The following is a 24364-nucleotide window of genomic DNA, read 5'->3' on the forward strand; positions in this document are numbered from 1 at the left end:
TATTATTCTTTTGATCTTTTTATTTTTATAATCATTTAAAAATATGAATGCCATTCCTGGCTCACAGGCTGTACAAAATAGGTTGTAGTTTGATAGTTTATAACCTCTGTAAAAAGAACAAAAACAGTGAACACTGGAAAACAACACAGGCTCAATAAGAATAAATTATGCCAGGCTTATCAAAAAAAATTTTTTTTTTCCTTTTTTTTGGGCCACACTGCATGGCATGCGGGATCTTAGTTCCCCAACCAGGGATCGAACCCATGCCCCCTGCAGGGGAAATGCAGTCTTAACCACTGGACCACCAGGGAGGTCCACACATTTTCTTCTGTCAGGGTTATTAGCCCAGCAAATCAGACAACGTATATCTTGATTTTAATGAGTAACTTGATACTCCTTATGTCCTTCACAGATAAAATGGGAAAAATAATGGTTGATAATAGTATAAATGAATTCATAACTATCCAAATAAATATAACCAAAGAATATTAATTAAGTTAATATCAATTAGTATAGAAAGAAAGGGACTCAATTTTTTTTGGTGCCACTTACTTTCAAAAGGTAGGTTAACAAATAGTGATTCCTTTAATCCTGATCAACCTTTTAAATCAAAACTTAGATGAAGACATAAAAGGGAGTTCATACAAATTACAAATGTCCATCACTTGACAGGATAAACTAGTATAATAGTCAAATACTATATGATCAAACCCAAGTTTCCAAAAGATCTCAATGTGCTAGGCTAAGACAAGCAAGCTTAAATTTAACAGACATAAACATGGCCTGCAATTACATTTTTAAAGTAAGTGCTCAATAAATGAAAAAGTTCTAGACAGCCATTGTACAACAACATGAATATACTTAATACTACTTAACTGTACACTTAAAAATGGTTAAGATGGTAAATTTTATGTTATGTGTTGTTTACCACAAAAATGAAAATAATTACTAAAAAAATTAAATACACAACCACAGGGCGGAGGTTCAAGAAGTGAGTGAGAAAAAAAGTGAGATTATAGCCAAATCAAGCTGGTGCAATATGGCAGTTAAAAAAAACCATATCTTACACATATAAAACATACTTGGAGGAGAGGGATAAATTAGGAATTTGGGAGTAACATACACACTACTATATATAAAACAGATAAACAACAAGGACCTACTGTATAGCACAGGGAACTATACTCAATATTCTATAATAACCTCTATGGAAAAATAATCTGAAAAAGAATATATACATATATATATGTATAACTGAATCACTTTGCTGTACACCCGAAACCAACACATTGTAAATCAACTATACTTCAATGAAAAATAAATTAGTTAAAAAAAATAGAATAGGGTCTTCCCTGGTGGCGCAGTGGTTAAGAATCCGCCTGCCAATGCAGGGGACATGGGTTTGAGCCCTAGTCTGGGAAGATCCCACATGCCGCGGAGCAACTAAGCCCGTGCGCCACAACTACTGAGCCCGCGTGCCACAGCTACTGAAGCCTGTGCGCCTAGAGCCCATGCTCCGCAACAAGAGAAGCCACCGCAATGAGAAGCCTGAGCAACTCAAAGAAGAGTAGCCCCCGCTCGCCACAACTGGAGAAAACCCACGTGCAGCAGAGAAGACCCAACACAGCCATAAATAAAAAATAAAGTTTAAAAAAAAATAGAATAAAACATGCTGTAAGAAGAAATGTGAATAATCATTCTATGTATGTAAATGTGTTTCCATTTTCAGGTATAATATTTTAAAAGAGCAATGACAGTAGGGCAATAATACAATAAAAATCTTGTTGAGGTGTATGGGATGAAAAATATTTAGCCAAAGGATGTCTGGCATGGAGAAGAGAAGATATATAGAGAATATGAAGGATTTAAATATCTGAAGGGTAAACTGTGAAAGAGGAATTAAACGTATGTCACAGTTACACAGAAATAAATTCGTGCTCATTATAGAGTATACCAAAAATCTCAGTGTAGTTTTTTTTTTTTTTTTTTTTTGCAGTACGCGGGTCTCTCACTGCTGTGGTCTCTCCCGTTGCGAAGCACAGGCTCTGGACGCGCAGGCTCAGCGGCCATGGCTCACGGGCCTAGCTGCTCTGCAGCATGTGGGATCTTCCTGGACCGGGGCACAAACCTGTGTCCCCTGCATCGGCAGGCGGACTCTCAACCACTGCGCCACCAGGGAAGCCCTCAGTGTAGTTTTAAGCTTTAATAACTTTAGACTTATAAATTTATCACAAAATAACATGTAAAAGTTTTTAAAAATTTCTTTAATATTTACAGTTTGGGGAATTTTGAATACATTTAAAATTTTCAGTCCCTTTGAAGATGGCAAATGTTAAATAAAATTTTAAGTGATGTTTTTATTAAGTAAGATTTTTTTTTAACAACTAGTTAAAAAATGATACTGTTTTTCCATATTAGGTACTAGAGCCTTGCAAAGCTGACCATTAGAGACATTATAGATATTTTTCTTGTTTAAGTTAGATAACCTTTAAAATTCCTCTCAATTCTAAGATTCTCTATTTTTAAAATTAGTATAAAGTTTCATAACTGACTCATTTCTAAATTATAAGTCACTTAAATTATTAAATCTTTAATATGATACTACCTTTGCATGCTTCAGTTCTAACTCTGCCAGTTCCACTAAATTTTTTCTGAATGCAGCAACTCTTCTTGTCTTAAAATCTATAAGCTCTGTGAACAAAACAAATTAGGATTAACTATTTATATAATAGTTAAAACATACCTTATGATTAAAGGTTAATATAAGAGTACCTTGTTTTGCAGATTCAGATATTTTTTCAAATTTCTGACAACATAACTGTTGGGACGTTTCAGCCTGCAGAACATCTTTATTTTTTGCTCTTGCTTTATCCAGTGCTTTATTAGCATTTTCATAATCCACTAGTGACCTAGATCTTCGATACAGGAGATCCTATAAAACAGAATACTTCACGATAATATATGCTGCATGTTTCTAGTAGCTGCCCTCAGCCACCGCCACCCCCATCACCAGAGCTAACACACAGTGAATGCCACACGTCATTCTTCTAAATTTTTTTGGTAACAGCTTTATTGAGATATAATTCAAATCACCACATAACTCACTCATTTATTTATTTTAAAAATTTATTTATTTATTTGGTTGTGCCAGATCTTAGTTGCAGCAGGCGGGCTCCTTAGTTGCGGCTTGCCAGCTCCTTAGTTGTGGCATGTGAACTCTTAGTTGTGGCATGCATGTGGGATCTAGTTCCCTGACCAGGGATTGAACCTGGGCCCCCTGCATTGGGAGCTCAGAGTCTTAACCACTGTGCCACCAGGGGAGTCCCTAGCTCACTCATATAAGTGCATGATTCAATGGTTTGTAGTATGCTCACAGAGTTGTGTAACCATCATTAGCCTCAATTTTAGAACATTTTCGTCACCCAAAAAGAAACCAGGTCCTTTAGCAGTCACTCTCTATTTCCTTCCACACCCCCCACCTCCAGCCATGGACAACCATTAATCTGCTTTCTGTCTCTATAGATTTGCCTATTTTGGACATTTTGTTAAAAAAGGAATCAGGGACTTCCCTGGTGGCGCAGTGGATAAGACTCCATGCTCCCAATGCAGGGGGCCCGGGTTCGATCCCTGGTCAGGGAACTAGATCCCACGTACATGCCACAACTAAGAGTTCGCATGCCACAACTAAGGCTCCCACCTGCCACAACTAAGGAGCCCGCCTGCTGCAACTAAGACTCTTCACAACCAAATAAATAAATACATAAAGTATTTTTAAAAGAAATCATATGATATGTGGCCTTTTGTATCTGGCTTTTTTTTTTTTTTTCCTTTTTGGCTATGCTGCGGCTTGTGGGATCTTAAGTTCCCTGACCAGGGATTGAACCTGGGCTCTCAGCAGTGAAAATGTAGAGTCCTAAACACCGGATCGCCAGGGAATTCCCATGTCTGGCTTTTTCACTTAGCATAAAGTTTCAAGTTCATCCATTTTATAGCATGAATCAGTACTTCATTCCTTTTATTGCTAAATCATATTTCATTGTATGGACATACCACATTGATTTATCCCATCAGCTGACAGACATTTGGTTTGTTTCCACTTTTTGGCTATTTCATAATAATGCTGTTAAGAACATGTGTGTACAAGTTTTTGTGTGGACATGTTTTAACGTTTCATTTCTCTTTCACATCTCATTACTTAGGAGTGGAATTACTGGGTCACCTTGTAACTCTATGTTGAATCTTTTGAGAAGTTGCCAGACTATTTCCAAAGTGACCGCACCATTTTACATTTTCCCACCAAAACTATATGAGGGGGTCCAATTTCTCCACAGCCTTGTCAATACTGTTATGTCTTTTTGATTACAGCCACCTAGTAGGTGTGAAGTGATATAGCACTGTGGTTTTAATGTGCATTTCCCTGAGGGCTAAAGGTGTTGAGCATCTTTTTACGTATTTATTGGCCACTTGTATATCTTCTTTGTCTTTTGCCCACTTTTTTTTTTTTTTTTTTTGTGGTACGCGGGCCTCTCACTGTTGTGGCCTCTCCCATTGCGGAGCACAGGCTCCGGATGCGCAGGCCCAGCGGCCATGGCTCACGGGTCCAGCCGCTCCCCAGCATGTGGGATCTTCCCGGACCGGGGCACAAACCCACGTCCCAGGCATCGGCAGGCGGACTCTCAACCACTGCACCACCAGGGAAGCCCTTTTGCCCACTTTTTAATTGGACTCTTTGTCGTTTTACTGTTATAAGAGTTCTTTATATATTCTGAATACCAGTCGTTTATTAGGGACTTACATGATTTCCAAATATTGGGTTGGTCAGAAAGTTTTTTCATAACATCTTATGCAAAAGCCAGAATGAACTTTCTGGTCAACCCGATATTTTCTCCTGGTCTGTGGGTTTTTTCATTTTGCTCGATAGTGGTTTTTTTTTTTTTTTTTTTTTTTGCAGTATGCGGGCCTCTCACTGTTGTGGCCTCTCCCGTTGCGGAGCAAAGGCTCTGGACACGCAGGCTCAGCAGCCATGGCTCATGGGCCTAGCCGCTCCCTGGCATGTGGGATCTTCCCGGACTGGGGCACGAACCCGTGTCCCATGCATTGGCAGGCGGACTCTCAAGCACTGCGCCACCAGGGAAAGCCCTCAATAGTGGTTTTGATACAAAAAACTTTAAACAAAAGTTTAAAAAATGTTAATAAAGTCCAATTTATTATTTTTATTTGGTTGGTGTGCTTCTGGTTATAGCTAAGAAATCAATGCCTAATTAAGGCAATCCAGAAGTTTTATGTTTATGTTTTCTTCTAAAAATGTTATAGTTTTGGCTCTTACATTTAGATCTTTGATCCATTTTGAGTAAATTTTCTATCCATGGTGTGAGGAAAGTCCAACTTTATTCTTTTTCATGTGACCATTCAGTTGTCCTGGTACCTTTTGTTGAAAGTCTATTATTTTCCACACTATATTGTTTTAGCACTCTGTCAAAAATCAATTGACTGTTTCGTCAGCAAAATAGGAATAGAAGTAACACTCTCAACTTGATAAAGAACATCTACAAAAAACCTACAGCTAACATCATACTTAATAGAGAAAAACTAGAAGCTTTCCCACTAATATCAGGAACAACACACAGATGTCCCATCTCACCACTCTTTCTCAATATTGTACTGTAGATCCTAGCTAATGCAATAAGAAAAAGAAATAAAAAGTATACAGATTGGAAAGGAAGAAACAAAACCGTCTTTTGTTTACAGATGACAGATAACAAGACTGTTTATATAGAAAAACTCCTGGAATTAATAAATGAGTAAAATAAAGTTTTACGAGATAACATCAGTATACAAAAGTAGATTGCTTTCTTGTATACCAGCAATGAACAAGTGAAATCTGAAATTAAAAACACAATACCATTTACATTAATTAGCACTCCAGAGAATGAAATACTTAGGTATTAAGCTAACAAAGCATGTACAACTTTTGAGGAAAACTATAAAACTCTGATAAAAGGAATCAAAGAACTAAATAAATGGAGAGATATTCCATGTTCATGGATAGGGAGACTCAATATTGTCAAAATCAGTTCTTTCCAAATTGATCTACGGATTCAACATAACCCCAATAAAAATCCTGGCAAGTTATTTTGTAGACATCAACCAATTGATTCTAAAGTTTGTGTAGAAAGGCAAAAGACACAGAGTAACACAACAGTGAAGGAGAAAAACAAAGTCAGAGGACTAACACTACCTACTTTAAACCTTTCTATAAAACTACAGTGATCTAGACAGTGTGGTACTGGTCAAAGAACAGACAAATAGATCAATACAATAGAATAGAGAGCCCAGCACTAGACTCACACAAATAGAGCCAACTAATCTTTTGACAGAGGAACAAATGCAATACAATGGAGAAAAGATAATCTTTTCAACAAATGGTGCTGGGAAAACTGGATATCCACATGCAAAGAAACGAATTTATACTCAGCCCTTACAGCCTTCATGAAAATTAACTCAATGGATCATAGACCTAAATGTAGAATGCAAAACACAGGAGAAAATCCATATGACCTTGGGCTTGGTGATGACTTTCTAGATACAACACCAAAGGGATGATCCAAGAAAGAAATAATTGGTAAGTTGGGCTTCTTTAATTAAAAATTGCTGGGACTTCCCTGGTGGCACAGTGGTTAAGAATCCGCCTGACAAGGCAGGGGACACGGGTTCGAGCCCTGGTCTGGGAAGATCCCACATGCCACAGAGCAACTAAGCCTGTGTGCCACAACTACTGAGCCTGCGCTCTACAGTCCGTGAGCCACAACTACTGAGCCTGCGTGCCATAACTGTGGAAAGCCCACACGCCCTAGAGCTCACGTGTCACAACTACTGAGCCCATGTGCCACAACTACTGAAACCTGTGTGCTCTAGGGCCCGCGTGCTGCAACTACTGAGTCTGCGAGCTGCAACTACTGAAGCCCGTGCACCTAGAGCTCGTGTTCTGCAACAAGAGAAGCCACCACAATGAGAAACCCGCGCACTGCAACGAAGAATAGCTCCCTGGGGCTTCCCTGATAGCGCAGTGGTTTAGAGTCCACCTGTTAATGCAGGGGACGCGGGTTCGTGCCCCAGTCCGGGAGGATCCCACATGCCATGGGGCGGCTGGGCCCGTGAGCCATGGCCGCTGGGCCTGTGTGTCCGGGGCCTGTGCTCTGCAACGGGAGAGGCCACGGCAATGAGAGGCCCACGTACGGCAAAAAAAAAAAAGAGTAGCCCCCGCTTGCCACAACTAGAGAAAGCCTGCATGCAGCAGCAAAGACCCAACGCAGACAAAAATAAATAAATAAAATTAAAATTAAATTAAATTAAATTAAAAATGTCTGCTCAGCAAAAGACAGTGTCAAGAAGACAAGCCACCAGACCAAGAAAAAATTTTTACAAGATATTTGATAAAAAGGACTGCTATCCAAAATACACAAAGAACTCTTAAAACTTAACCACCCAAGTAAAGAATCGGCCAAAGACCTTTTTTTTCAAGACAGACACCTCACCAAAGAAGACACAGAGTTGGCATATAATAAGCTTGTGAAAAGATGCTTCACATCAAATGTCATCAAGGAAATGCAAATTAAAACCACATACCACACACCTTGTTAGAATGGCCAAAATCTACAATTCTGACAATACCAAATGCTGGTGAGGAAGTTAAGCAACAGGAACTCTCATTCATTGCTGGTGAGAATGCAATGATATAGGCACTTTGGAAGACAGTTAGACAGAACTAAACATACTCTTATCATACGATCTAGTGATTACGCTCCTTGCTATTTATTACTCAAAGGAGTTGAAAACTTATGTTCACACAAAAACCTGCACATGGATGTTTACAGCAGCTGTACTGATAACTGCCAAAACTTAGAAGCAACCAAGATGTCCTTCAGTAGGTCAGTGGATAAATAAAGTTGATATATCATGGCAACAGAATGTTATTAAGTGCTAAAGAGAAATGAGCTATTAAACCATGAAAAGACATAGAGGAAACTTAAATGCACATTACTAAATGAAGAAGCCAATATGAAAAGACCCAACTATATGATATTTTGGAAAAGGCAAAAAACTATGAAGGCAATTAAAAAATCAACGGGTTAGGAGGAAGGCGAGTGAATAGATGGAACACAGGATTTCTGGGGCAGTAAAATTATTCTGTAAAATCAAGCCTCGGTAACCCTCAGTAAATTTAAGAAAATTGAAAAAAAAAAAAACCAGCTAAAAGAAAATTGAAATTGTATCAAGTATCTTTTCTGACCACAACACTATGAGACTAGATTTCAATTACAGGAAAAAAACTGTAAAAAATACAAACATATGGAGGCTAAACAATATGCTACTAAATAACCAAGAAATCACTGTAGAAATCAAACAGGAAGTCAAAAAATACCTAGAAACAAAAGACAATGAAAACATGATGACCCCAAACCTATGGGATGCAGCAAAAGCAGTTCTAAGAGGGAAATTTATAGCACTACAATCCTACCTCAAGAAACAAGAAAAATCTCAAATAAACAACCTAAACTTACACTTAAAGCAATTAGAGAAAAGAAAAACAAAAAACCCCCAAAGTTAGCAGAAGGAAAGAATTCATAAAGATTAGATAAGAAATAAATGAAAAAGAAATGAAGGAAACAATAGCAAAGATCAATAAAACTAAAAGCTGGTTCTTTGAGAAGATAAACAAAATTGATAAACCATTAGCCAGACACATCAAGAAAAAAAGGAAGGGGCTTCCCTGGTGGCGCAGTGGTTGAGAGTCCGCCTGCCGATGCAGGGGACACGGGTTCGTGCCCCTATCCCGGAAGATCCCACATGCCGCGGAGCGGCTGGGCCCGCGAGCCATGGCCGCGGAGCCTGTGTGTCCGGAGCCTGTGCTCCGCAACGGGAGAGGCCACAGCAGTGAGAGGCCCGCGTACAGCAAAAAAAAAAAAAAAAAAAAAAAAAAAAAAAAGAAAAAAAGGAAGACAAATCAACAGGGTTAGAAATGAAAAAGGAGAAGTAACAACTGACACTGCAGAAATACAAAGGATCATGAGAGACTACTACAAGCAACTGTATGCCAATAAAATAGACAACCTGGAAGAAATGTACAAATTCTTAGAAAAGTACAACCTTCCAAGACTGAACCAGGAAGAAACAGAAAATATGAACAGAACAATCACAAGCACTGAAACTGAAACTGATTAAGAATCTTCCACCAAACAAAAGCCCAGGACCAGATGGCTTCACAGGTGAATTCTATTGAATATTCAGAGAAGAGCTAACACCTATCCTTCTCAAACTTTTCCAAAATACAGCAGAAGGAGGAACACTCCCAAACTCATTCTACGAGGTCACCATCACCCTGATACCAAAACCAAAGATGTCACAAAAAAACTACAGGCCAATGTTACTGATGAACATAGATGCAAAAATCCTCAACAAAATACTAGCAAACAGAATCCTACAGCACATTAAAAGGATCATACACCATGGTCAAGTGGCGTTTATCCCAGCAATGCAAGGATTCTTCAATATACGCAAATCAATGTGATACACCATAGTAACAAATTAAAGGATAAAAACCATATGATAATCTTAACAGATGCAGAAAAAGCTTTTGACAAAATTCAACACTCATTTATGATAAAAACTCTCCAGAAACTGGGCACAGAGGGAACCTACCTCAACATAATAAAGGTCATATGTGACAAACCCACAGCCAACATCATTCTCAATGGTGAAAAACTGAAACCATTTCCTCTGAGATCAGGAACAAGACAAAGGAGCTGGGGCTTCCCTGGTGGCACAGTGGTTCAGAATCTGCCTGCCAATGCAGGGGACATGGGTTTGAGCCCTGGTCTGGGAAGATCCCACATGCCACGGAGCAACTAGGCCCGTGAGCCACAACTACTGAGCCTGCGCGTCTGGAGACTGTGCTCCGCAATAAGAGAGGCCACGAAAGTGAGGCCCGTGCACCACAATGAAGAGTGGCCCCCCGCTTGCCACAACTAGAGAAAGCCCTTGCACAGAAACGAAGACCCAACACAGTCAAAAATAAAAAACAAAAACAAAACCATTGAAATAAATCACATTTCACTTAAAAAAAAAAAAAAAGACAAGGGAGCCACTCTCACCTCTATTATTCAACATAGTTTTGGAAGTTTTAGGCACGGCAATCAGAGAAGAAAAAGAAAAGGAATCCAAATCGGAAAAGAAGAAGCAAAACTGTCACTGTTTGCAGATGACATGATACTATACACAGAGAATCCTAAAGATGCTACCAGAAAACCACTAGAACTAATCAATGAATTCGGTAAAGTAGCAGGATACAAAATTAATGTACAGAAATCTCTTGCATTCCTATACACTAATGATGAAAAATCTGAAAGAGAAATTAAGGAAACACTCCCATTTACCACTGCAACAAAAAGAATAAAATACCTAGGAATAAACATACCTAAGGAGGTGAAAGACTTGTACTCAGAAAACTATAAGACACTGATGAAAGAAATCAAGGACGATACAAACAGATGGAGAGATATACCATGTTCTTGGATTGGAAAAATCAACATCGTGAAAATGACTATATTACCCAAAGCAATCTACAGATTCAATGCAATCCCTATCAAACTACCAATGGCATTTTTCACAGAAGTAGAACAAAAAATTTTACAATTTGTATGGAAACACAGAAGACCCTGAATAGCCAAGGCAATCCTGAGAAAGAAAAACGGAGCTGGAGGAATCAGCCTCCCTGACTTCAGACTATACCACAAAACTACAGTAATCAAGACAGGATGGTACTGGCACAAAAACAGAAACACAGATCAATGGAACAGGATAGAAAGCCCAGAGATAAACCCACTCACATATGGTCACTTTATCTTTGACAAAGGAGGCAAGAACATGTACAATTGTGAAAAGACAGCCTCTTCAATAAATGGTGCTGGGAAAACTGGACAGCTACAGGTAAAACAATGAAATTAGAACACTTCCTAACACCATACACAAAAATAAACTCAAAATGGATTAAAGACCTAAATGTAAGGCCAGACACTATCAAACTCTTAGAGGAAAACATAGGCAGAACACTCTATGACATAAATCACGGCAGGATCCTTTTTGACCCACCTCTTAGAGAAATGAAAATAAAAACAAAAATGGGACCTAATGAAACTTCAAAGCTTTTGCACAGCAAAGGAAACCATCAACAAGATGAAAAGGCAACCCTTGGAATGCGAGAAAACATTTGCAAATGAAGCAAGTGACAAAGGATTAATCTCCAAAATATACAAGCAGCTCATGCAGCTCAATATCAAAAAAACCCAAAAAACCCAATCCAAAAATGGACAGAAGACCTAAACAGACATTTCTCCAAAGAAGATATACAGATTGCCAACAAACACATGAAAGGATGCTCAACATCACTAATCATTAGAGAAATGCAAATCAAAACCACAATGAGGTATCGCCTCATACTGGTCAGAATGGCCATCCTCAAAAAATCTACAAATAAATGCTGGAGAGGGTGTGGAGAAAAGGGAACCCTCTTGCACTGTTGGTGGGAATGTAACTGACACAGCCACTATGGAGAGTAGTATGGAGGTTCCTTAAAAAACTAAAAATAGAACTACCATATGACCCAGCAATCCCACTACTGGGCATATACCCTGAGAAAAGCGTAATTCAAAAAGAGTCATGTACCACAGTGTTCACTGCAGCTCTATTTACAACAGCCAGGACATGGAAGCAACCTAAGCATCCACTGACAGATGAAGGTATAAAGATGTGGCACATATAGGCAATGTAATATTACTCAGCCATAAAAAGAAACGAAATGGAGTTACTTGTAGTGAGGTGGATGGACCTAGAATCTGTCACACAGAGTGAAGTAAGTCAGAAAGAGAAAAACAAATACCGTATGCTAACACATATATATTGAATTTAAAAACAAAAATGGTTCTGATGAACCTAGAACAGGAATAAAGATGCAGACATAGAGAAAGGACTTTAGGACACAGGAGATGGGATGAACTGAGAGAGTAACACTTACATATATACACTACCAAACATAAAATAGATAACCAGTGACAGGCAGCTGCATAGCACAGGGAGATCAGCTCGGTGCTTTGTGACCACCTAGGGGGTGGGAGGGAGGCTCAAGAGGCAGGGGATATGGGGATATATGTATACATATAGCTGATTCAGTTTGTTATACAACAGAAACTAACACACCATTGTAAAGCAATTACATTCCAATAAAAAAGTAAAAAAAAATATTCTGTATGATGCTTATGTCATTAGACATTTGTCCAAACCCACAGAATGTACAACACCAAGAGTGAATGCTAATGTAAGCTATGGTCTTTATTCCTGGGCTTCTTTCACTCAGCAAAATTATTTTGAGAGTGATCCATTTTGTTGCGTATATGCATAGCTTATTCCTTTTTATTTGCTGAGTAGCATTCCATTTTACGAATATACCACAATCTGTTTATCCATTCACCTGCTTGTTGGTGGACACTTGGGTTTTTGCCAGTTTTCGGCTATTACAAATAAAGCTGCTGCAAACACCTGTGGGGACATATGTTTTCAAATACCAGGACTGAAATGACTGGATTATGGGGTAGATGTATGTTTAATTTTTTAAGAAACTGCAAAACTTTTCCAAAGTATTGTACCATAGTCCCACTAACAGTGTGTGAAAACTTCAGTTGCTGTAATTTTTGTCAGAATGTTTCATTTTAGCCATTCTAATTAAGGTGTGTAATAATACCTCATTGTAGTTTTCTCACAATTAAATTTCAATTTTTTCCTATGGTTACTAAAACATTTGGATTTTCCTTTAAAGCCATGTTCCAAAAAGTTATCTATTAACGATTATATATTATAACAAAATAATAAAGTCTTCAAAAGTGAACAACTTATTTTATCCCTGTCCATCCATTGTAAATAGTTCACAAGATACAATCTGATTTAAAATAAATTTGATATGGACAGTGTTATCTGCAAGTACTCAAGTCCTCAAAGTTAAGAAGGTTATTTATAATTTGATAAGGAATAAAAGAAGGGTGTTCAAAGCACCAATGATTAGATGGGAATTTTCTGTACAACATCTCAATGCATAAATTAACACGGAATTTGGAGTATCTGAGCCACTAAGTTTTCAGTGCTTTTTAGATGTTTTTGTTAAACTTTTTTTGATTAGTAAGAGTTTTAGTTTTGCACAGATTTCCAAAAGGAAACTTGAGATGCCTTAAAATAAAACATACTCCTGTTTTATGGCTCTCTCGCCCTCAATAGAGGACTTAGACAAAATTAGGAATCCTTTAGCTGCACAACTGTTATTTGGGGGTTTTACTTTTGTCTTTGCAGGTATTTCACCTGACTAAATATACCAAATTCAATTATAAAAAATTTCTAGACAAATTCTATCAGGAGTTTATAGAGGAAACTTTTATGTGGGGTTCCCTGACCTACAATTTATAAAAGGAGAAAAAAAAATCATACTTAAAAATATAATTTAAAATCAAGAGATAAGTCATCTTTAACAATCTTAAGTCTAACAACCTCTAAGGAGATGAAGGCTTTTTGTAAAGCAGTCCATTTAAAAAAAAAAGAAAGTTACCTTAGCAGCTTGAGATTCTCTTAAGTAATATTTTAAAAGGTCAGAAAGTTTGAGGTCCTCATCAGCTGACACTCGTGCTTCTATTTTCTGAAAAAGGGAAAAAAATTGGGTATTTAATCAGTACTTACATTCTATACTGTGTTTTCTTTCTTAATTATTGTAAAAAAAATTAGTTATAAATAACTACAGTATCAATTCCTATTTAAACTAAGTTTCCTTTCCTTCTCTTTTCTGTTAGTCTGTTCATTTTTTTTGTAACTGACAAAAAAATGAACAGATTAGTGAATTTATGGAAGGATTCTATATTTGACTCGAGTTGTTAGCTGTAATGAGTTTCAATATCATATTTCAGGTTCACCTGTATTTTTCTCTCTATTCATTTCAATGGCAATTGATATGTACACATGATTATAAAGTAATAGAGGCTGGCAACAGCAGTAGACTAGGTAATTCAAACCAATCCTTCTGCTGTGGACAACCAGAAAACAATGCTAAAACATTAAGTCTGACTAAAAAGATGAGAACTCGGGACTTCCCTGGTGGTCCAGTGGTTAAGAATCTGCCTTCCAATGCAGGGGACAAGGGTTCAATCACTGGGCGGGGAACTAAGATCCCACATGCCGCAGGGCAACTAAGCCTGCGTGCCACAACTACAGAGCCCACACGCTCTGGAGCCTGTGCGCCACAACTAGAGAGAAGTCTGTGCATCACAACTAGAAAGAAGCCCACATGCCACAGCTAGAGAGAAGCCTGTGCACCGCGACGAAGAGCCCACATGCCCTGGAGCCTGCAGCACCACAACGAGCAAGAAGCCCATGCGCTACAACTAGAGAGAAGCCAGCCTGCCACTACGAAGAGCCCACATACTGCAACAAAAGATCCTGTGTGCCGCAACCAAGACCCAACTCAGCCAAAAATAAATAAAGTAAATAAATAAAAACAAGGATGATTTTTAAAAAATAAAGAAAAAAACAAAAAGATGAGAACTCTTCATTCAGTCTGGAGAGACAGGGAATAAAGAAGAATGTATTATGTCAACCAAATACAATATGGGAACCTTGTTTGGATCCCGATTCAAACAAAGTCCACCGTAAAAAGCCATTTATGAGACAACTGGGAACATTTCTATACTAGATATTGATGACAGTATGGAGAATCACTGATAATCGTATTGGTACATTAAAATTTTTTTTTAATATTTATTTATTTGGCTGTGCCAGGTCTTAGTTGCATTATGCAGGATCATTCTTGCCAAGTGCAGGATTTTTACTTGAGGCATGCAAACTCTTAGTTACGGCATGTGGGATCTAGTTCCCAGACCAGGGATTGAACCCCAGCCCCTTGAATTGGGAGTGTGGAGTCTTACCCATTGGACCACCAGGGAAGTCCTGGTACATTAAAATTGATTCTTATCTTTAAAAAAGAGAGAGAGAAATGTGCACAAAGGGCAAAAAACAATAAACATGGACTTCTGGGAATAAAAGAACTTTAAGTAACATAGAAAATGTTGACTTTAAGAAAACCTGGGTGACACATGTACAGGAATTCTTTGTACTATTCTTGCAACTTTTCTGCGACTCTGAAATTGTTGTTAAAATAAAAAAACCCTACCCATCCACCAGAACAGCTAAAATACCAAATATTACAACCTTGTGCAGCAGTGAAATGCTCACATTCATTCTGGTGGGAATGTAAATTGTTACAATCACTCTGGGAAACAGTTTGGCAGTACCTACAAAAGCTTTTCACATGGATGTCCTATGAACCATCACTTCCTCTCCTAGTTACATACATTCAACAGAAATGCATACTTATGTTCAGCTGAAGATAAGTAAGAATGGTCTTAGCAGTACTTTTTGTAAAGAGCCCCAAACTAGCAACTATCCAAATGCCTACCAGTAGAAAAGATAATAAAATTAGGTATGTTTTTGCTATGGAAAACTATACAGCATTAAGAATGAAGGAGCTATACCGACATGCAACACCAATGAATCTTATGTATGTAATATTGAGTAAAAGAAACCAGACATAAGGATATATACTGCATAATGCATTTACATAAAATATGAAAATAAAATTAATTTTTGCTGTTAGAAGCTAGGACAGTGGTTAGCCTTGCAGCCGAGGTGGTGACTCAGAAGGCAGCTGAAGGGGAACAGGGCATCTGAGTTGCTGGTAATGTTCCATTTCTTGATCTGGGTGTTCATTACATGAGTGTGTTAAACTGTGACATTTCACCGAGCTGTACACTTCTGTTACATGGTTTTTTCTACATGTATAATACACTTTAATAAAAAGTTTGGAAAAAATCTTGAAGTTTCTTTATGGAGAAACAAACTTACAGAACTTATTGACATGCTAGATGATGTTCAGTGCTTTTAAATAGGGCTTCTCTCCTTCCATTAAGAAGTAGGGTATGTGTCTTCTCCCCTTGAATCTGGGCTCTCAGACTGCTTGCCCAATACAGGAATGATGCTGCGCCAGTTTCCAAGCCCAGGCCTTACGAAACTAGCAGCTTCTACTTCCCATAATTTGGGATACTCACTTTTGGAACCTCTTTACCATGCTGTGAAGAAGCCTAAGCAGCTCCATGGGAAAGCCACATGTAGGTGTTACAGCCAACAGCCCTATCAGAAGTTCCTGCTGATGGCCAGTATCAACCCCAAAAGAGCCTTCAGATGATTCCAGGCCCTGGCCTTCATATCTTCCCTGCTGAGGCCCCAGACATCATGGAGCAGAGGCAAGCCATCCCTGCTGTGCCCTTTCTGAATTTCTGAACCAAAGAGTTCACTGGCATACTAAAATGGTTGATGTTTAAAGCTACTGATTTTAGGATGGTTTGTTACACAGCAATAATAACCAGAACAACATGCAAATGCTAAAGGAAATTAGAATTTTGGGGCTATGGAAATGTGCCACCCAGATCTCCAAGAGAAATGCCTGCTGCAAGGAGCACAGTTGACTGACAGCCCCAACTGCAGTATCTCTGGATCTGGAACCATGTTCATACGAAAGTTATGTTCCATCCTCCCCACCCAGCCCATTCTTGCCTGATGTAGAATTCCTTGAATGGGCAGCTCTGGCTCAGGCACTCCCCTCTGACGTGGACAAAGCTTTCTTAGAACTGCGCTATAGTCTGAAACTCCTCCTACACAGTCCTCCTTCCTCTCCCTCTCCTTTTGCAGGTGTAGACCTGCACTGTTATTGGAACGCTCCCCTCCTTTCTACTCCTGCTCGTTCCTCTTTGTTTTTCACAATAAATCTCTTGTACATTTAATCCCACCTTGACATCTGCTTCCAAAAGAATTGACACATAAGGCTGTTTTGTGATAGATTCCTATTCTTTTGATATAAATGCACACGCACACAAAAATAACTATATCTTCCCAGAAAATGCTCACTGGTACAAATATCAAAGCAAAATAATGAGCTATATGGACCCAAGTATAACATTTACTTACATATTTACATTTACTTACATATTTACTTACATATTTAAGAACGTTTTCCTTTGTGATACAGTATCTCCTTTTCTTCAACTTGTCTCCGCTACTCAACTGCCAAGGTCATGATGAAATCTGATTTCTACAATGGACTAGCCACCACGACTCTCAGCTAAGTACCATTACAAATCTAGTAAATATTTTCACTATCAACTGATAGACAGAATGATCATAAATTAACATGACCCCTGAAAACCAAGACTATATCAGTATTGAATTATTACTACTATGAATGAAAACTTTCTGCAGTTATATTTTTGTCTTATATTGATACAACTCTTTTTTAAAGCAGTGTGTCATGGGGGATCAAAAGCAATAATCTTGGTAAAGTTATAGTGAATCTAAGATTTTCTTCTAGCTTACAAAGCCCCAGGAAAAAAATGATCTTTCATAAAAATAAACCCAGCCTCCTAATGAACACGTTTTCTGATCAAGAATATGAACTTTTACACATATACCAAAAGACCATAACAAAAACTAAATTTCCTGAAAAACTCTCATTATTTCCAAATTTAAATCTGCCTCTTCAACCTTCTGAAGTATAACTCATCTTCCTCAATAAAATTAAACACAGCCCAACAAGTTAAACACTACTGTTTGCAGACATTTAGACTCCCAAAGGTTAATTATTAGTACTTACTCTTGTTTTATCAAAAAGTTCTGAAACTTTAAGAAAAAACCTGGAAGGGAAAAATATTTCATCATAAATAATTTTCTATTTCAAATGTTCAGAGAATATACCCCAAACCAGATTAACAATGAACATTCTTACCTCATTACAATAATATTTGTCTTGTTCACTGAAGACTTCATTTAGTTCAACAAAAACCTCTGTATGGCCACCCATGTAACAGATTCCTTTTGACATACGATTACAGAAAATCTTCCCCTTTCAAGGTGGCGGTCTAAGCCATATGTTAAAAACTTAAAAAATCTATCTCGATATCCTTTGGTAATATGCCACATAATATTAAATAAAGCCATACCTTTAAATTATTACAGAAGTACAGGGCAATGACATCCAAAGAGTTATGTCTTAAATACTTTCAAATGGAGCTGCTTTGTTTTGGAAAACAACACAAATGAACAGCCAGTCTCTACTTCAGAGCTCACCCTCACTTTGTTTTTTGGCCACACCGGGTGGCTTGCAGGATCTTCTGCAACCAGGGATTGAGCCTGGCCACTGCAGTGAGAGCCCAGGGTCCTCACCACTAGGCCACCAGTGAAGCCCCCACTTTCACTATTAATTAAAAAGCCCATCTCTCAAACGCTGACACCAACTAAAAAAATATCCCCATGCCAAACTATTAAATGGTATCCTGTAAAATATGTAATTATCGATGACATTATATTTGGATTAGGGCAAATACTATTGAAAGCTAAAATGAATTTTATGAACTTCACATTACTAAAAAGAACTTGCTTTGAAAGGTTTATGAAAGATAACACATGGCAAGGCTGGCATTTTTCCTTCTTATCAAATACTTAAGAACTAACTCTTTGGGAAGGTAGCATGCTAATTAGTGTTTTGCTGAAAAACTGGATTTGCTGAAAAACTCGATCTGACATGTCTACTGGGACAGGATATACTACAGAAAAGTTCAAGGATGTGGTTTAGAGAAAGGCATGGACTATGAAAATAGTTTTCCAATTAAAATTTTTAAAATGTGTTTGAATTATTTTTCAATAGAGTGTTGGGTTTAAACATTATAGGAGCAACTAAGATTATTTATGGCTACCTTGAAATCTGGCCTCCAACGAAATATATATTTATGTATTTGTGTATGTGTGTGTATATATATGTATATGTGTATATATATATGTGTGTGTGTATATATATGTGTGTGTATATATATATTCTAATTCCAAAACAGCATTTCTTGTTTATAATAAACATTATAAAAATCTAAGAACATTTAAACATAAATTCTGTCTCTCTCACACATACAAATCGGCAAATTTTCATCAAATGAAACACTGTAAATGTTAAAATTATAAATACTAAGGTTGATTTTTATTTCTCAGATTTAAAAAAAGAAGGAGGGAAAGGGAAGAGAAAAATGACACTGACCCAAGTTTATTAAGAAGCTCCATATTATCAATGTGTTTTGACAAAAATATTCCAAAATGCCTGCTGGGTCAGAAGTATTGCGTGTGCCTGAGCTGCCAACAAAATTTTGTTTTACTTATATTTAATGTTTTAAATCAGAATGCTTACTTGCATATATCCGTAGAATCCTGAGTTCCTAAAGCATATAATGAAGAACCAATTCTATTGTAATCGTCTGCAGCACCTATGGAAAAAGTTTTAAGAATTTAATATATTTATTAATTAATTCAAAAATAGTTACTGAATACCTACCTGTCAAAAAAATGTGTATGTAATATGAGATGCCCAAAGTCTAGTGAAAGAAATGATAAAAACTATAATACAAAATGATGAATTTTATATTAGAAGTAGGTATAAACTACATCGGGAGCAGGGGAAACAGATGATTTCACCTGAGGAGGTCAGGGAAGGATTTACAGACACTATAGGAGTTGAAGCTCGCAGGATGAGCAAATCTTTACTAGGCAAAGAGGAGGAGAGTGCATTCTGGATAAAGGGAAGAGCATGGAAAAAGGCCAGGGAGACATAAAAGAGCAAAGTATATTCAGAGAGCCTTCTGGGACTATGGCACTGCAGGGTACAGAGGGGAGTGGAGAGGGCTGAAGATGGAAAAATCAATTTATTTTTCTTCCAAGCATCTTGGGGGAAAGAAAGGTTTTGTAAGCCATGATGAAGTTTGGACCTGATCTTGTGGGAATGGGTGTTATTAAACATTTTAAAATCCTAGTAGTGGTGAAATCAACCTGATAAGGATTTTAGATTAAAAAATTCTGCTGCCTTGAATAAAGACTAATAGTGGAGAGACACAGAAGGCACAGTGACCAAATAGGAAACTGCTGTGTCAGATGCTGAGGGTCAGGATCAAGGTAGTGGAAACATTAAGAGCAGAGAGGAACTAACAAAGCTGGAAGATATTTAGGAAATGTAACAGGTAGGATTTACAAACAGTAGACCTGAGGCAGGAGCTTGAGAAGCTAGATGAATGGTAGTACCACTGCCCTTGGGTGCTAGGAAGCAAAGTACTCAACGTCAGCACAGTATTCCTCCTAGGGCTTGCCCCACAGGACAATGTCCTTGTTGAGAAAAGATTATAATTTCAGAAAAGGAATAGCATAGTGCAATGGTTAAGAGCATGGACCTGGAACCAAACTGTCCAATCCCAGCTTCCCAATTTACCAGCTGTATGACCTTGGGCATATCACTTAACCTGCCTGTGCCTCAGTTTCCTCATCTGGAAATAGGGATAATAATGGTACCCAATTCACATAATTATTTGGAGAACTAGATGAGTTAGTAAACATTACTATAAACTTGGCACACAGTGTATACAGTACTATACAAATGTTTGCTATTATTAATGAAATCCTAGACATGCCTACTTTGTATTCCCACTTATACTAGTAGTATTTTTACCAGGCTTTTATGTGTTTATCCCCTAACAAAACAGTAATGCTTACATTATACTTTCTTATTTTGCACAAAATTACATTCAACTGATATGGCTGAAATTTGGTGACTACTTACTTATTGTTACTCAAATCTTCTATCCTGATTATCTTTTATAAAGAAACTTCAAGTACAAACTTCAGACTATGAACAGTAACTTATATATAAGACTCTTCACTACACCCTAACAGGTTAAGTTAAAAAAATAAATAAATAATACTCAAAAATCACTTAAAGGTTGGTTTATTGAGAGGTAGGAATCAAAAATGGTTTTTGTGTTTAATATTGAATACATTAATAGTTTATGCTTAAGCTGACCCTGAAATTATTTTTTGGAGCAAGAAATTCCTATATTCTAACTAACATTAGTCTTTGAGAACACTACCCTCTTTAGTCATTACAGCATTATGTGATCACGAAAAATATACAAACTGTCCTGATTTTATAAATCACAGTGACTTATAAAATTATTAAGTTGAAAAGCTTAATTTTTCATAATCCAGGCTAAGTTCATTAATTATGAAAAATAGTTTTTACTTTATAATTTTGTAAAATTTTATTACAGTTGACCCTTGAACAATGCAGGGGTTACAGGTGCCAACCCTCCCCTCAGTGAAAAATCCCTGTTTAACTTTACAGTTGCCCCTGTATCCACGGTTCTGCACCTGCAGATTCAACCAACCTCGGACTGTGTAGTACTTTTACACTACTACATATTTACTGAAGAAAAATCCGCATATAAGTGGACCCACATAGCTCAAACCTGTGTTGTTCAAGGGTTCACTATATATATAAGGTAATTAATTATATGTAACAGTCGTTTTTTTGTGTTTTTTTTTGCAGTACGTGGGCCTCTCACTGTTGTGGCCTCTCTCGTTGTGGAGCACAGGCTCCGGACGCACAGGCTCAGTGGCCATGGCTCACGGGCCCAGCCACTCCGCGGCATGTGGGATCTTCCCAGACCGGGGCACAAACCCATGTCCCCTGCATCGGCAGGCGGACTCTCAACCACTGCGCCACCAGGGAAGCCCAACAGTCGTATTTTTGTAAAACAGGATCACTATCATCTCCCCTAAAACACCATTCCACTTGGTCAAATAAACAGAATCAGTAAGAATCACTAATATTGTTTTCTTAACAGATGATTCCTATAGTTCTTTATACTTCCATGGCACTAATATACACCTCTATGATAGGATTAATTACAATATATTATAATTCTTTGCTTTTATTGTTTATCTCACCTGCAAAATTATTAATTCCTTAATGGCAAAGACTGTTATTTTCTTCATCTTGAAATCATCAATGTCTAACATGATGGTTGGCACATAATAGATATGTCAATGTTTATGAATTAAATAACTTTTTAAGAAATTTATAAAGTATATATAATAGGCTTCCATTTTTAAATCATCATATCTAAACTTAAAGGTATTCCTAATTATTACAATCAACACTAGTATGTACCATTTCGTATTCACAAAGTTTTTCTTTTTTGGGGGAAGGGTGTGTGGGTGGAGTGTGGGGTTTCCTAGGTTTTCCACCCTAGTGGGGGTGGGTGGAGTGTGGGGTTCCCTAGGAAGGCACAAAGGGTGCTGCTGGAGCCCTCAGGGTGCACTGTGTGACTCTCGGTGTGTGGGGGGAGTAGAGAGTAGGGAGTAGTGTGGGTCCTGATGGAGGGGCCAGGAGAGGATGGGTTGGGACAAAGTTTTTCTTAACAGAGGAGTGAAAGTATGAGATATTTTATCCTTAATGTCATGTTATAAACAAGGAAACCAACACAAGACTAATTATGTGAATTGCCCAAGGCTCTAAAGCAAATCAGTAATGAATTTAGGAAGGAATTCAAGTTTCCCACACTTTGACTACATAGTTTTTAACTACTGAACAGGCAACTAAGAACTACTACTTCATTAGAATGAATCTGCAAATCACAAAGATATAGGAAAATAAAATACAAAAAGAACTCTTAACTCTCTCAAAAGAATGACACAAGAATAGAAGTTACCAGGCCTGAGACTTCTTTATTTCCTCCTTTCTATTAGGGTATGTAACAATACCCCAAAACGGAGGTTCGTACTTCTAGGTACCTACTGACCTGTCTGTATATCAGGGGCTCTGAAACTTTTTGGTTTTAGGACTCCTTTACACTCTTAGAAATTACTGAGGACCCTAAAGAGGTTTTGTTTATGCAGGTTACATCTATCAATGTGTACTGTATTTTTTTTTAAGTAAAACAAAAAATTTAAATATTTACTATTTTAAAATAACAGTATTAAAACCATTAATCCTTTTTTTTTTTTTTGGCCATGGGGCATGTGGGATCTTAGTTTGCCGACCAGGGATAGAACCCGTGCACCCTGCATTGGAAGCACGGAGTCCTAACTACTGGACTGCCAGGGAAGTCCCATAAACCATTATAAGTTAACATAACATTTTAAATGAATAATAACTATTTATATATTTTAAAATTAGTGAGCACAGTGACACTGTTAGATTTTTGCAAATCTCTTTTGCGTCTGGATTAATAGAATAATAATAATAGAATAGCTCCATTCTCTTATCTGCTCTGCATTCACTCTACTGTGATACATTGTTTTTGTTCAAGTATCGGGAGAAAATCTAGGCTCAAACAGATGTGTCGTTGGAAAAGGAGGCATTTTACTAATATTTTCAGAAAATTGTGGATACTCTACTCAACAAGCAGTTTAAGTTTAAGGGTTAGTTCCTGTGGGGAATCTAAAATCCTATCAATAAACTTTGTGTACTCTATTACATTAAATCTAATGATATAAGTGATATTTATCCCAAGAATATAAGGTTGGTTTAATATTTGAAAATCAATCAACATCATTAACCATATTAATAGATTAAAAAAGAAAAACCATATGGTTATCTCAATTGTTGCAAAAAGAGCATTTGACAAAATCCAACATTCATTCCTGACTTAAAAGGCATCTAGGAAAAATCTACACCTATCATCATAATTAACGGCTTAAGACTGATACTTTCCCCATAAGAAACAAGGCCAAGTTGCTTGCCTTCACCACTTCCATCAACACTGTACTGGAGGGTATAGCTATAGTACAATGGGGCAAGGAAAAGAAATAAACAGCATTCAAATTGGAAAGGAAGAAGTGTAACTGTTTTTATTAGCAGATGATCGTCTATGTAGAAAATCCTAAGGAATCTACAAAATAGTTAATACAGCTAATAATTGAGTTGATCTAGTAAGGTGGCAAGATATTAGCTCAACACTGAAAATACAATGTATCTCTATATATTGGTAAAAAACAACTGGAGACTGAAATGTAAAAAACACGACATTTACAATAGCATCAAAAAATAATTAGGGATCTAACTAAAGATGTATAAGATCTGTACAAAGGAAACTATAAAACATTGCTGAGAGAAGACCTAATTAAATGGAGAGATATACCATGTTCATGTATCAGAAGAACCAATAGTGTTAAGATGTCAATCCTCCCCAAATTGATCTACAGATTCTATACAATCCCAATCAAAATCCCAGCAGACATTTTTGTAGAAAGTGACAAACTGATTCTAAAATCCATATGAAAATGTAAAGAAACCAGAGGGGCCAAAATGACTTTGATAAAGAAGAATAAAGTTGGAGGACTTATATAAGAAAAGATGTTC

General features: G+C 37.4%; 1 protein-coding gene across 1 annotated transcript in view; it reads right to left on the reverse strand.

Moving 5' to 3' along the window:
• Positions 1 to 24364, reverse strand: part of SNX6 (sorting nexin 6) — a 56771-nt gene that overhangs the window by 3701 nt on the left and 28706 nt on the right. Inside the window, 5 exon segments of the mRNA XM_081228819.1 lie at positions 2606 to 2691; positions 2773 to 2932; positions 13646 to 13732; positions 17789 to 17828; positions 19367 to 19442. Coding sequence (XP_081084945.1) covers positions 2606 to 2691; positions 2773 to 2932; positions 13646 to 13732; positions 17789 to 17828; positions 19367 to 19442 — 449 coding nt within the window.

Source organism: Mesoplodon bidens (genome assembly GCF_964165515.1).
Source record: "Mesoplodon bidens genome assembly, chromosome: 3".
Lineage (NCBI taxonomy): Eukaryota > Metazoa > Chordata > Mammalia > Artiodactyla > Ziphiidae > Mesoplodon > Mesoplodon bidens.